Below are 16032 nucleotides of genomic sequence, written 5' to 3'. Positions count from 1 at the left end.
CACTCTGTGCAAAAGAAAACTCCTCACACCTTTAAATCTTTCTCCTCTCACCTTAAAAATATGCTGCCTAGTCTTGAAATTACCCACCCTAGGGAAAATACATTTGCCATTCACCCTATCTATAATCATGAGTACTTTATTAACCTCCATAAGGTCACTTCTCAAACTCCTATGCTCCAGTGAATAAAAGTCCCAGCCTATCCATATAACTCAAACTCAAAACGTTAATTCTGTTCCTCTTTCCAGATGCCACAAGACCTGCTGAGCTTCTCTCGCACTTTCTGGTTGTTTCAGATTTTTAGAATCTGCAATATTTTGCTTTCATTCACATTTAGTATGTTGTACATGCTCTTTTCCTAAAATATCTTTTCTTAGGTTAACAACTGGGTCAGATCCTCTCTTCTTGCCCTTTTATTATTCTGTGTTTAATGAGTCTCTTGTATTTAATTTTAGCTGAGAGTTGTATCCGAAGTTTTCGTAATTTTATTTTTTTTTACAATACTCAATTATCTACATTCAGCCTGCTTCTCATGTTGCATTATTAAGTTGACATGTCACAAGCTCTTTTTAATCTTTCATCTTAAACTGGCCTCAGGCAAAATCTGTAGGCATAGCAAGGGATTTGCTTTTTTGACCTGGGTGTTAATTTACAGGCTGGTGTGTGCCCCAGGTTCACAATTAATAACAGACTGACCTGGATCATAACCATCACTCACTTTAGTGCACTGAATTTAATCAGTCAACATTCATTGCAAAATATAAGCGGGCTATATACTTTTTAGGACTGAGCATCACTTCGAGTCCAGCATACAGCCTACCCTTAAATTTTCCTCAAGTAGGTGGCTGCGAGCCATACCTTGAATTATTATGGACCATGAAATAAACCTATAGTGTTATTAGGGAGTGAACTGCAAAATTTTGACAGCCACCATGAAGGAAAAGCTACATTGTTCAAAGTCAAGATGGTGGGAGACTTTCAGGAGAATTTATGAGTGGTGGTGGTTCCATTTGCTTGTCATCGAGTGACAGAGGTCACAGGTATGCAACGTGTTATTGAAGGAGCCTCGGTAAGTTGCTAATGTATGTTTTCCAGATGGTTGATAGGGTGTCAATCAGTTGCTTTGTCCTGGATGGCCCAATTTCTTCAATGTACCTTAGAAGTGCGCAGATTCAGAAAAGCAGGGACTATTCAAATCACACTCCTTACTTGTACCTTGCAGGTGGTTGGACAGACTTTAGACAGTCAGGAAGTATTACCCAAGATAACATTCCCAGCTTCTGACTATTGCCAAATTCCTTCCTATCACCATTGTGTGGGTTACCATTGACCAGAAACACAATTTGACTGACAATCTAAATGCTATGGCTACAAGGACAGGTCAGTGGCCATTCCGTCAATTTTCACTGCAGTCTTTTGAAATAATTTTGCAACTGTGCTCACATTAGGCTTTCTACTGTTAGACATTTATTTTTGAATATCTGCCTTGGTTGCACAGAGAGCTCACCCATTCTTTAACTTTCTCTGATGGCTCAAATTCTTTACTTCCGTCGCAGCTAATTGTTTGCTCTGTAATTCCAACAACTTGAGTGACAAAGTTTAAACTGAGCGATGTGACTGTTGTTTCTTCTTGATACTACACTATCGTATTAAAGGAAGGGATTAGTGGGAATGAGAAATGCCAGTGAGATGGGAACCTTGACAGCATGTAGAAACAGGCAACACATGGAACTGAACAGTTGTGTTCAAATAAGTTTGCAACAAGAAAGTTTGGCTTCAGTGGTAAGTGGAAAGATTTTAGATTTTTTGACAGAGATTGAGGGTATACTTTTACATGAAATCAACTATTACTCAAGCTTACATGTTGTCATGCAACATCAATAGTAATGTCTTTTAGCTTCATTAATACAAGACAAAATAAAGGTAAAGTTGCCATAGTCTTAACGCTCCACAGGGCTGCTCTCTCATTGGAGAGGCAACTGGTGACGGTTTAACCTGAGGGCCACCATGCTTCAGGAATGGGGAGAGGTTGAGAAAGAGTCCTTCATTGTACCATTAGCTGATCTGAGAATTGAACCCATTCTGTTGGCTATATTCGGCATCAAAAACCAACAACCCACCCAACTCAGCTCCCCACAATGCAGAATAAGTGCAATAACAAGAAATACTCTGACTGGATGATGTAGAAACCATGAGTGGGAGAAAGGTATAACATGAGGAAGAGGATGCTGATAGTAATCCATAGGCCAGTTAAACATAGATATTCTGTAGAACAGAATAAATCGGGAGATAAAGACTGCATGTACAAACAAATGGCAGTACGATAATCTTGATGCATTTAAACTTCTAAGGAGTGGAAGAAATCAAGATGGCAGAGGTAAGTACAGGGAAGAATTCAGAAAGTCTTTTTGCTTTAGTTTCCTCGATCCATCCAGGGATAAGACTATTTGGATCTAGTAACACGTAATGAGACAGGTTGAAGAAATGAACTCAATAGAAAATCCCTTAGGAATAGGGGCTATAACATGGAGGAAATTAGCATTCAATTTGACAGTGAGAAACATGGGTCAGAAACAACTGTGCTAAAACTTATTTAATGATGACTACATAGGAATGAGAATGGAGATGACTAGGAAAGGAATTTTGCAGTAAAAATAGTTGCAGAACATTGACAGACATTTAAGAAGATAACTAATGACTCATAGCAAAGATAATTCTCAGTCAGATGGAGGATAAGGGGATAAACCAATCATGTTTAACCAAAGAAGTTAAGGATAGTATCAAATTGAAAGAAAAATGTACTATGAGGCAAAGATTAGCGATAAACCAGAGGATCGATAAAGTTTTAGATGCCATCAAAAGATGACCAAAAATATAAGCAGGAAGAAAATAAGCTCAGGGCAAACTAGCAAGCACTACAAAAAATGGACAGTAAGACATTGCTTTAGTATATTTTAAGGAAGGTGGGCGGGGCCAAAGCAAACACAGGTTCCATAGAGAAGATGACTGAGTAAATAGATAATAATGGGGAGAACAGGAAATGGTAGAGAAGTTGATGAATAAATACTCTGCTTTAGTTTTCATAGTGCAAGACTGTAACAGCATTCTACAGACACTTAATAATTATAGGGTAATGGGGAGAGGTGAAATAAATAAAATAACTATCATATGAGAACGGGCAGTAGGAAAACTAATGGTGCTAAACACTGATAAGCATCCTAGGATTCCGATGAAAGTGGCTACACAGTTAGCAGATGCGCTAGTCGCTATGTTCAAAGAATCCTTAGTTTCTGGACAGATCTTATAGGATTGAAAAGTTGCCAATATAATGCTCTTATCCAAAGACAGTGATTAAAAAAAGACAAGTGTAAAGTCTTTTAGAAATGATGGAGAGTCAGCGAGGCTTCATGAAAGGGAATCAGCAGATGTAATATATTTGCATATCCAAAGGCTTTCAATACGGTACGCACTTAAGTCCACTTAATAGGTTCAGAGTTCTTGGTTATGGCAGTAATACATTAACATAAATAGAAGTCAGAGCTTAGATAATGGGGGCATTTTCAGGATGGCAACCTGAAACTAGTGGAGCGCCACGGGAATCAGTGCTGGGGTCACAATTATTTAACGTACATTATTGACTTAGACAATGGAAGTAAATGTACTCTTGCCAGGTTTGTGAATGACAAAAATAAGTGGGAAGGCAAATAGTGAGGTTGACACAAAGACACAACAGAGGGATATAGACAGATTGAGTGGGCAAAAAAAAAGGTCAGATAGACCATAATGTAGCAAAAATGAGATTATGCATTTTGGCAGGAAGAATAGAGGCGCTGAAAATTATTTCAAATAGGGAAAGACTGCAGAAAGCTACAGCACAGAAGGATTTGGCATGAATCACAAAACGCTAATTTTCAAGTTCAGCGGGCAACAGGAAGGAAATGGGCTGCTAGCCTTTATTTCAAAGGGAATGGAGTACAAAATAACAGAGGTCTTGCTAAAGCTAAACAAGGCACCAGTCAGGCCACAATAGGAATACTTTGAATAGTTCTGGTCCCCCTAAGAAAAGATATACCGGTATTGGAGACTTTCCAGAAAGAGATCATTAGGTTTATTCCAAGTATAAAGGGATTTCTTTTTCGAGGAGAGTGAGCAGGTGGGCTTATATTACTGGTGTTTAGATGACAGGAGACCTCATTGAAAATCACAAGATCTCACTGTATGACAGAGTAGACTCAACATGCTGAATGCTCTATTTCTGCTCCTACATCTTATGGGGTTATGGATGGAAATTTGTCTCTGTACATAAGCAGATGAGGACCCTTTGAAATGAAGAAGTGGTGCAGATATATTTGAAGATTTCACAGTAAGAATTGGATGAAAAGAATTTCCTGCCACCTTAAAAAGACACTGTTCCATTCCACAGTGTATAACTTGTTGTGTGGAGGAATTCTTTGATATTATAACAGAACACAAACAAACCAGATCATTTTTAAGTGATAACACCAAAGATCTGGGATAATGATATTCTAAATGTTACTGGCACACACAGAAAAATAAGCCTAACGAGACAGAACAAAAGTCAGCTGCTAAACTGAAGTTCCGAATAATCCGATAAAACAGAAGAATGTTCAACGAATTATCCCCTCCCAAGAATGAAAACATTAAAACTAAATGTGCAGTTACTTTAAATCCTAAAGAACTTGACCAAAAACCTGTTTTGGGAAAAAAAACCCATCATCTGTATTCTGTTAAACTAACTGGCAATGACAATTTATATAACTTCAAGCAAAATCCAGTCACTGGCATGTATGTTAACGCAACATGGGAATTCCACTGTCACAATCAACATTTCCCATTTATTTAAGGCAGAGAAAACATCAATGCCAAATGTATAGACTCTATATCAAAGGAGCATTAGACATGCTCTTTATTTAGTAGCTTAACATAATTCAAATTGCCCAACAGTGTGCCTACACGACCTTGATAATGATCCCAAGAACATTTTTTTGGAAGGTGATTAGTGGCTGACTCCACACATCTAGGTTCAAGTCTCCCTGGTGAACACTCAGCTGATGAAACAAGTATCAGAGATAATGGGAACTGCAGATGCTGGAGATTCCAAGATAATAAAATGTGAGGCTGGATGAACACAGCAGGCCAAGCAGCATCTCAGGAGCACAAAAGCTGACGTTTCGGGCCTAGACCCTTCATCAGAGGAAGGGTCTAGGCCCGAAACGTCAGCTTTTGTGCTCCTGAGATGCTGCTTGGCCTGCTGTGTTCATCCAGCCTCACATTTTATTATGATGAAACAACTATCAGGTGTGCTATTCAGCTTACTGACACAAGGTCCAAACTGATAACTTGTACACATACATAGCGTGATAACAAAGTACGGAGCTGGATGAACACAGCAGGCCAAGCAGCATCTTAGGAGCACAAAAGCTGACGTTTCGGGCCCAGACCCTTCATCAGATGAAGGGCCCAAAACGTCAGCTTTTGTGGTCCTAAGATGCTGCTTGGCCTGCTGTGTTCATCCAGCTTCACACTTTGTTATCTCGGATTCTCCGGCATCTGCAGTTCCCGTTATCTGATTACATACTTAGCGTGTTCATTTGAAAATCACAAGTTACTGCTGCTGCCTGTTTGCTTTTGAGGTTTTCAGCCAACATAGCAACTCAGACAGACAAAATATAAACTGACATGTTAGCTGCTACCAAAAAATACACCACATTGGTCCAGCAATGCATGTTTATCATTATTCTGCCTACAGAAAACAAAACACCATCATATTCCTTCTAGACCGGAGTAGTGATATCAACATTGGCACTTGATCATGTTTGAAGATAGAGGTGGTGCACAGCCTAACCCCTAACTTGGCAGCTTACTTTGACCCAACACCAAAGTTCTCCAGTCTCACAAGTACAAGTCTCTGCCTTTAGATTAGGTCAAAGGGACTAAATCTGCACTTCATAAACTAGCAAGAAGGTGAAGCAAGTGTCATTGCCAGCAATGATGGCACTGAAGGCTTCCACTTGTCGCTTCAAGTTCTTTTTGATATAAGCACTGACTCAGCACTTAACGCTTGCAGAATGATGAATACAAAATATTTTAAATTATCATACATAATTACCTCCTTCCACTAGCATTATCAAAATAGGCTTCAACTGAGATAGATGCTAACTGAAGGATTCATTGCAGCAACAAACTTTGAGTCACAATATGATGGGACTCAAGTTTAAAGAAAATACATAGATTCCAAGAAAAACGTTGCACTGACCAAACAAACAGTCATATGAAGCGATCCTGAAATTCCAAGAAAGGGCATGAGACCAGCACTGCGAACAAAGGAACTAAAGCACTGGAGAAGATCAGCACAATTAATTACAGCAAATTAAGTCATCAAACCAAATTTTGAAAGTCATGAGTTTTGAAGGGGATCATCATTTAAAGAATGTGACTAGTCCGTCGATAGTTGAGGGTCATGTACAGAAATACTGGGTACAAAAGCAAAAAATTATGCTGTACTTTTATAAAAGTCTGGGTAGGGCACCTTGATTATTGCATCTAGTTTTGGCCACCATGCTTTTGGGAGAATGTGAAGGCCCCCAAGAGTGCAGAAGATAGTTACTACAATGATTCGAAGGCTTACAGGATTTAACTACCAGGTTAGGTCACAGAAAGTGGGATTGTTCTCTCTGGAGCAAAGATGATTAAATATATATTTGATACAGGTATACAAGATTATGGTAGGTTTAGATATGGTGGAGAAAAGAGAACTGTTCTGATTGGCTAATGGCCAAGAACAAACAGACATGGATTCAAGGTTTTGGTATGAACAGCATGTTTCTTTAAAATAAATCTGGAGAGTTGTTGCAACCTGGAATTCACTGCATACAAAAGCAGTGGAAGCAGAGGCAAAGATTTCAAAGCGAAACAGGCACTTGAGTGAAATAAGCTTCCAGGGCTAGAGACAAAGAGATAAAGAACTGAATGGATTGTCCTAAAAGAGCAGCACAAACTCTATGCATGGGTCAAATGGCCTCCTCCTGTGTTGTAATAATTCTATAATGGCGGAAGTAGTAGCAATAAGTTAAAAAGAAAATCCAAGGATTTTATACTGATTAGTCACCTATCTGGACATATCTGGGATTAGGACAGCTCAAAGCACTGTTGCCCCGAGAAAGAACTCATTGTCAAAGGATGAATATAAAAAGTTTAATTAAATCTGATGACAGAAAATGAGTTGGAACTTTTAACAAAATTATAGTAACTGAGTAGGCCACCAACAGCAGCCTATAATTATACAGCACCTTTGAGTTAACACAACATCCCAAGACGGCACACAATATTACAAAGCATTTGACACCAATCCACATCGGGAGGAATCAGGCCAGATGACTGTGAGCTTGTTCAGAGGTGGGTGATTTATGAAGTACTCTAAATGAGTAATGTGGGAAAGGGAGAAGAGATTAAGAGAAGGATCTTCACAGTAAAATCGATACAGTTCAAGAGTTCAATGCTTCAATGAAATACACTAGTGGGTAGTAATGTCAAAAAGGTTCCAGTGACAGAAAGGAGTGAGGTTATGAAGGGATTTGAACGAGAATTTCAAAACCAAAACCAAACTAGTCAATGATGACAGGAATGCTGCGTGAAACAGAGGTGGGTTTCACAAGATGATTCAAAGAGGGCTCGACAGGATTTAGTAGTGAAACCAGGGCAAGGGAGAGCTTCATAGGAAGTTAGGAGTCAAGTCATAGGGGCCTGGTAGCTCGGGGAGGGGGAGGTCAACTCAACCATTCAAAGGGCTGTAAACAGGCCAAAGCGAGTTTTACCTTTAAAAGAATCAGGTAATGTGTATGTGAGACTTTGATAAGCAGTTTCTTGACTATGACAAGGCCAAAACCTGACTTAAGGGTTTCAGACATGAAGTTCCAGAGTGAGAAACGAACTGGGAGTAAACATTCACGGACTTTGGAGAGGAAAGGGAGGTTGGAGATAGAGCACTCGTTTGCAAAAGGAGAAAAGGTCAAAAGTTGACATTTTGAGGACAGATTCAGAAGACGGGCCGGCAGTACCTCAAGAGATATCAGTTCAAGTGAAACAATAAGGGAATCTGGATGGTTAGCTGTTTAGTGAAAACAGAATCAAAGGAGGTGGTGGGTCGCTTAGACAAGGGGTGCTTAGGGGAGGGAAAACAGGGAAATACAAGAAAAAAATAATGCAAGTTCAGGGCAAATTGTTCAAGAAACATTGCTTGGTGGCTAGATAAATAAGGGGAAATGGCAGAGGGAGCTGATATGATGATCCTACTACTGAAGCCGAATAGCCACGCGTGCCTCACGGTTGATGAATCAATGAAGAATTGAGTACCCAGTGATGGACTATTTACATTGCACCCAACTGCTTCTGTATTTTTCCTGCCCCTTACATCACAAAAGTAGACTTTTACATGAAATTGAGCATTACCTGCGCAGTCTGAAGTATTTGCTGTTGCCGGAAATATGCTTGATGTTGGTGCAACAAATACTGCTGTTGAAGTAAAAGCTGTGGCTGTGGCTTCAGTTGCAGGTGCAGTTGAGGTTGTACTGGCTGAACATGTGCTTGATGGCCAAGTAATTGAGCAATGTGTCCACTATGTGCAGCTGGAACTCCTGTTGAGATGAAGAATTCAAGATGTTTAATATGCTCTGATCACCGTTTGCTCACAGATTTGAAATGCAAATTTTTTTTATCATTCAGCCTAAAAGTTGTGAATGGGACCTGTGCACTGCAGAGTCTGGATATGTACAATGTTTTAATAAAGTGGATTCGTCAATTACATGCAAGAATTTCTTATTGGTCAGAATCTTGGTTCACATAATTCAGTTGACTTACAACTGCTCTTTCCTTGAATATTTCTGACACTGGTTCTTTGAATCAGCAGTCATTACATTGACATTGAAAAACTGACTATTTAATTGTGTCAGCATAGCAGGCCAAGCAGCATCTTGGGAGCACAAAATCTGACGTTTCGGGCTTATACCCTTCATCTGAAAAGGGGGAGGGGGAGGGGGAGAGGGTTCTGAAATAGATAGGGAGAGAGGGAGAGGCAGATCAAAGACGGATAGAGGAGAAGATAGGCGGAGAGGAGACAAGCAAGTTAAAGGGGCGGGGATGGAGCCAGTAGAGGTGAGTGTAGGTGGAGAGGTAGTGAGGGGTGTCAGTCTGACACTTGCACCATCTGCAATCTGACCCCAACACCAAAGACATTTTTCCATCCCCACCCTTATCTGCTTTCAGGAGGGGCCACTCTCTCCCTGACTCCCTTGTCCGCTCCACACTCCCCTCCAACGCCACCACACCCGGCACCTTCCCCTGCAACCGCAGGAAGAGCTACACTTGCCCCCATACCTCCTCTCTCACCCCCATCCCAGGCCCCAAGAAGATTTTCCACATCAAGCAGATGTTCACCTGCACATCTTCCAAAGTGGTATACTGCATCTGCTGTACCCGTTGCAGCCGCCTCTACATCGGGGAAACCTACGCTCGGTTCGCAATAAACAACCGGCCTTCCCAATCACGGAACATTTCAACACCCCTCCCATTCCTTAGACATGTCTATCCTGGGCCTCCTGCAGTGCCACAACAATGCCACTCGAAGGTTGCAGGAACAGAACTCATATTCCACTTGGGGACCCTGCAGCCCAACAGTATCAACGTGGATTTCGCAAGCTTCAAAATCTCCCCTACCCCCACTGCATCCCAAAACCAGTACAGCTCGTCCCCGCCTCCTTAACCTGTTCTTCCTCTCACCTATACCCTCCTCCCACCTCAAGCCGCACCTCCACTTCCTATCTACTAACCTCATCCCACCCCCTTGACCTGTTCGTCGTCCCCGGACTGACCTATCCCCTCCCTACATCCCCACCTACACTCGCCTCTACTGGCTCCATCCCCACCCCTTTAACTTGTCTGTCTCCTCTCCACCTATCTCCTCCTCTATCCTTCTTTGATCCGCCTCCCACTCTCTCCCTATTTATTTCAGAACCCTCTTCCCCCTTTTCTGATGAAGGGTCTAGGCCTGAAACATCAGCTTTTGTGCTCCTAAGATGCTGTTTGGTCTGCTGTGTTCATCCAGCTCCACACTTTTTTTAATCTCGGATTCTCCGGCATCTGCAGTTCCCATTATCTCTAATTATGTCAGCAGTCCTGATTATAAGCTTTGGGTTAAAATGCCTTCAGGACTTTAAATCCAAAGGACCAACGGGAATCCAGCTGACAGCAATTTTTTTCGTAACAATATCCAAGCTTCAAAATGAAAACCCATGGCTATTATCTGAACATCTTGGAAGTTTAAGATAATTCTTTGCATCAGTGGTTTAGAATTCTCAATTATCACAATTATCATCCACAGTCAGGTAGAGCCGTTATGGCCAGCCATTATGGATAGATAATAGAGCTGCAATTATATGTGGTATTGACGTGTTGCATTTTAGCCCTCTTTAACATAGCAGAGAATAAAAATCAATAAGCTAAAATAAATTTGTGGATGTACTCAGTTACTGATCCAACTCATGTTATAAATAATGTAGAAATCCCCAGGACTGATGGAGTTCTCACCTCAACCCAGTTTCCAAATGGCACAAAAGTCCTCTGGAAATCAGTTTTGTGTGGCTCTGAATATGTACGTTTGAATGTGACAATGCTTCCATAATGATGATCTCAGGTCTCAATATAACACTCACTGTCACACTTTGCAGTGTAAAATGGGACCAGTTTTTAAAGCATAATACAGCTGCACGGGGTACTCACAAAGGAAGGATCAACTGGAGTGTCAAGATAGATGCGAGCAGGAATGTTGGCGCAAAGCCACAACACATCAAAGTTTTTTTTTAAACTTGTCCTACTGGATGTCACAGTTCCTAAAATGTCTACTTAACATAGACCAATTCTACTAATTGTTGCACTGGAATTGGAGGGCCTAAAAATTTACTGTTGGAACCACACAGAATAAGTTAAGTATCTTAGAATATTATTTTTGAAAGCTAGGTGGGTTTGAAAATTGAACTTTCATATCTCCCAGCACTAAGTTATTAATAGGTACATCTGAACAAATAAATTCATAAAACTGGCAACTTGAGGTACCTCAATATCTTAATATTCAGAGTTTCATGTTAACGTCGCATTTCTCAACATGTGGGGATACCACATTCAAAGGGGGTGCATATTGCACTGCAGGTAAGGCAGCATTGTATCTTCCATTCTTTTTCCAACTTTGGTCCCCTCTAGAAGTGCAAAATCAATGACTTTTGCATTCTGAAGTATAAGTGAAGCTGTGTCGCATATCACATTTGCCTTTTATAGCCAGTATTCTTCTACATGCATTATAATTTCTGATCTGCAAATTATATTACTACAAAGAATAGTAAACTTAAGTTCTCAATTCATTAAGTTCTCTGATATGGCAGCAACATAATTAAGATTATAATGAATGCCTTTTAGAGATCTAACAATTCAGGTTTCAAACAGATGAAGGCTGTTTAGTTAATTTGAGTGTGTGACTTGTCAGGATTGCAAAGGGTTACTACTGCACAAGTCAGAGACTGGAAAATGCAGTGCCAGCTGAACAAATAACAATACCCAGTTGATTTTGAGATTTCTACTCCATATCCAAACAATAGGCATCCCTTCAGTCCTAGGCTCCATTGGAATAGAGTCAATGTCAGCCGAATAGCTCTGGGCTAGTCTCAGAGGTGTGAATTATATTGTAAATCCAATTTCTTAAGCAACTGAGATTCAAAACAACGTTTTGAACGTAACTGTTACTGACATTTTGAATTGCATCTGAATTCTTTAAATTGATAAATCTTCATCCCAGCTTTAAGTTGTCTGCAATTACATCAGTCGAGTTCTCAGTGAAGTGTAGTCAGTCAATCTACTGTAAAGGCTTAAAACTAAAAATCTAATAGCTAAAGGAGAGGCCATTTGGCCAGTCATGTCTGCGCCAGCGCTCTGTAAATCAGCTCACCGCATCCTTTTCCCTGCCCATTTTCTCCTTAGCCATGCAGAGGCTTTTTCTTCAGTTAATCATCCAAGCTCCTTCTGGAAATCACGATTCAGTCTGCTCTACCAAACATTCAAGTAGTGCATCACGGATCCTAACTATTCACTGTATAACGGTTTGACCCCCTCAAGCCACTGAAACTATTGTTGCCTTTTTTTTTCCAAAGGAAGGTACTTTTTGTTGTCCTCTGGTCCTTGATCATTTCAGCCAAATGAAGCAGCTTTTCATTTACTATGCCTAGAACCCCCAGTTTTGGGCATTACCATTATATATCCTATTAATTCTTTCTTCTCCATGGAGATCAATTCCAGAATCTCCAATCTATTAGAGCCACTGAACCACGCCCCCCACCCCCGGCCACACACACACACAACATTCCCCTACGCACCATTCCTGGAAATATTCCAACAGGGCAAAGGAACAGATTTGGCCGTTCCAGCCTGATCCACGTTTCACTAAAAGTGGTTAAGCTGGTTGCGAACTCAGCTCCAAATATTTTTTGCTGCATTCTCTCTAAAGCTTCAATAACATGTGTTAAAGCATGGTGGCCAGTTTAGGCTCAGCCAGCATTTCATACTACTTTTAGTAGTTTCCCCCTTATGGCCTTTTGCGTAAATTCCAAGGACAATGATTTATGAGCTGCTTTTTCAACAAGCTTTGCCCTGTTCAATATTTTGTCCACAGAAGTCCCGAGGTCCCTATACTGCTGCATCTCCCTTAAAACTATTCCCTCATCTCATCTGCCTCTCAAACTTCCCAGCAATGAAACATTTCACAATGTGCTGCATTCTTCCATTCCACTAGCCTGTCTATAATGGCTTTTCACCATTTTCCTAACGGTTCACAATACTTCTGTTTCAGTTTTATCTGCCAATCTCAGATATACCTCCATTCTCACCTTCTTGAAATTAATGTTAATTATTTCATTCAGGATTGTTTGTCGTCTTTTTCCATTGAAACAAAAGTCTAATAATGCTACAATCAGTGCGATCTAAGAGCTCCCCAACTGGCACCTGATCCACCTGACACATCTCATTTCCGAACCAAATCTAGCAATACCTCATTGTTTGCCGGACTGAAAACATATTTTGATGTAGGAAATTCTCCTTAAGAAATCTAGAATCTCTTGCCCTTTTCTACCCTTTCAACTTATGTCCAGACTATATCATTACAACTGTTCCATAATTCTTGTACGTCTATGCAAATATTCCTCTATCTTCCCTGTCAACGAGTGGCCACTTGATCATCTTTTTAAAAATATTTTCAGAAATACTTTTTTTAATCAATTCTCAGCCAGCTCACAGCTGCTGTTCTTAATATGTTGACACACTACCTAGCAGCAGTATTCGAAGAAACATGTCCTTGAAAAATGATACAAGCTAGGCATTACTCCATAATCACCCCAGAAACAATGGGTATCATGTCCTGTTAATATTTTGTTCTAAACAACAAGGCAGGCAGACAGAAACTGGCTTAAATTTCAAAAGGAAACCAATATTTCAGACATCACCTAGTCTTGAGGAAACACCTGCATCAGCTCATTCGAGTAACCTTTGTTTAAACCTGTTGGTTCAATGCCACGAAAAACTGTTGAAAACTTCCCCCAACCTTTAAACATATTGCCAGCAACAACGCTAATTTGTGGACAAGAGACAAGAAATGAATTATCTATAAAAAAGTGACTTTAAATTTTAAAGATATTTTCAGAGATTATACAGATATGAATATAAATACACACCTGATGGTTGAGGGGCCAGCTGCACAGCTGGGGGTTGAGGGGCCAGCTGCACAGCTGGGGGTTGAGGGGCCAGCTGCACAGCTGGGGGTTGAGGGGCCAGCTGCACAGCTGGGGGTTGAGGGGCCAGCTGCACAGCTGGGGGTTGAGGGGCCAGCTGCACAGCTGGGGGTTGAGGGGCCAGCTGCACAGCTGGGGGTTGAGGGGCCAGCTGCACAGCTGGGGGTTGAGGGGCCAGCTGTGTAGTAGATCTCTTCCTTGGAGTCATAGCAGGCTGAATCGTCAGAATGCTTGTAGATGGAGTTGACTGGCCAGCTTTTGGCCTTTGGCGAGGTGTTATTGAGGTCTCTGTAGTCGGTACTGGGTCTGTAAGCCTACAGAAGGTTTTTATGAACAGTAAATTTATAAGTATCAACTTGTAAAAGGTGACTTCCCCGCCCCCCCCCCCCCCCCGCCCCAAAACTGGAACACACAAGTCTGGACTATAATTTGAAAGGCATCGGGAAATTTACCTTTAATTAATACTTTACAACGGAACAAAACTCAAATTTAGTGAGACAATGCAATGGCTGGTCTACCTTGCCCTTGGTTGAGACTTTTTAGCAGCAACTTCACTAGATTTTACTGGTATTGGCATTTTCACTGGAATCGATACGTTCTGGAAAAAAGAAACACACCTCGAACATATCTGTCCTTCCTTCACATAATACAAGATATAAATTTTTAAAAATATAAAATACAGAATGTTGATTCAAACTTAAATCGTCTCAACAGGAAAGGAATCAAAGTGCTTGAGTTTGGCAAAACTTGAAATAAAAGAAAATGCTCCAAATTTTGAGTTTCAGTCTTTCTCCAAAACTAGCTGCAAAGATTAATCAATTTGAAATACTTCATTTCCTAACTACACTTACTTTTATGAAAACCCAACATATAGAATACTCAGTGCATGTGTTGAGGTTGGTTGGCTCGCTGAACTGGTTTGTTGTTCCACGGACGTTTCGTTACCGAGCTTGGTAACATCCTCAGTGCAGCCTCTGATGAAACGGTTGGTTTTCCTGCCTGGTTTTTAAACTCTGGGGTCCGTTGCGATGGATTGCCTCACTTACAGGTTTCATCTGTAGTAGAATGTATTCAGGGTTGATTTCAATGTGTTTATTAATAGCATGCTTCATGGAGTGCCATGCGTCCAGGAATTCTCGTGCTTGTCTCTACTTAGCCTGTCCCAGGATCTTGGTGTTGTCCCAGTCAAAGTCATGGTTCTCCTTGTCCATGTGGATTGAGATGAGTGAGTATTGGTCGTGTCTTTTTGTAGCCAGTTGGTGTTCATGTACTCTTGTCATTAGTGTTTCTTGAAGTCTCTGCAGGGGATCTTGTAGAAGACATTGGTCCTGTCCATGGTGGGGAGTGGGTCTTTAGTTTGGGTGGGCAGTTGCCATAGGGTTGATGGGGGCTTACGTGCCACTCTGATTCCCAGCAGTCGTAGAAATCTTGTGGCGAGTTCTGATGTGTTCCTGACGTAGGGCAGTGTGTCGGGGCGTGTAGAATCTTTCTGATGCTGTTCTTATAGGCATCTCCTGACCCAGTTCTTTGGATATCCATTGTCCTTGAGCACTAGGAACAGAGATTCGTCCTCCTCTTGACGTAGTTCTATGTTGCTGCAGTGTGTTGTTGCCCTTTTAAATAATGTTCGCACACAGCATCGTTTGTGTGTTTGGGATGGTTACTCTTGATGTTCAATACCTGGTCTGTGAGTGGCTTATTGGTGTACTTAGTTTGCAGTTCCCCACTTGTCTTGTGCTCTACCATGACATCCGGGAATGGGAGTTGTTTGTTCTTCTCCCCCTCTCTTGTGAATTTTATTCCAGTGAGGGTGTTGTTTATGAGTTTGAGCATTTCTTCTGGTTTGGTCCGCTTAATGATGATAAAGGTGTTATCTAGGTAGCATATGCATAGTTTAGGTTGGATTAGCGGAAGGGCCGCACTTTCAAGTCTTTGCATCACATTTGTCATCATTAAATGTAACGTAACCATCCCAACACACAAACGAAGCTGTGTGCAAACACTATTTAAAAGGGCAACAACACACTGCAGCAACATAGAACTACGCCAAGAGGAGGAGGAATACCTCTTCCAAGTGTTCAAGGATAACGGATATCCAAAGAACTGGGTCAGGAGATGCCAACTGGAACAGCATCAGAAAGATTCTGCATGCCCTGACACACTCATTACCCTGCCCTACATCAGAAACATGTC

The 16032-nt window shown here is 41.1% G+C and overlaps 1 protein-coding gene across 4 annotated transcripts in view; it reads right to left on the bottom strand.

Annotated features, from left to right (window-relative positions):
• Positions 1-16032, bottom strand: part of LOC125467505 (AP2-associated protein kinase 1-like) — a 75949-nt gene that overhangs the window by 23103 nt on the left and 36814 nt on the right. For all 4 annotated transcript variants that reach the window (XM_048563451.2, XM_048563452.2, XM_048563453.2 and 1 more), the window contains exons 9-11: positions 14358-14437; positions 13783-14153; positions 8468-8652 (exon numbers count right to left, since the gene is read on the bottom strand). In XM_048563451.2, coding sequence (XP_048419408.2) covers positions 8468-8652; positions 13783-14153; positions 14358-14437 — 636 coding nt within the window. The remainder of the gene's footprint in view (positions 1-8467; positions 8653-13782; positions 14154-14357; positions 14438-16032) is intronic.

This window comes from Stegostoma tigrinum, chromosome 37 (genome assembly GCF_030684315.1).
Source record: "Stegostoma tigrinum isolate sSteTig4 chromosome 37, sSteTig4.hap1, whole genome shotgun sequence".
Classification (NCBI taxonomy): Eukaryota; Metazoa; Chordata; class Chondrichthyes; order Orectolobiformes; family Stegostomatidae; genus Stegostoma; species Stegostoma tigrinum.
This window is presented reverse-complemented; position numbering and strand designations above follow the sequence as displayed.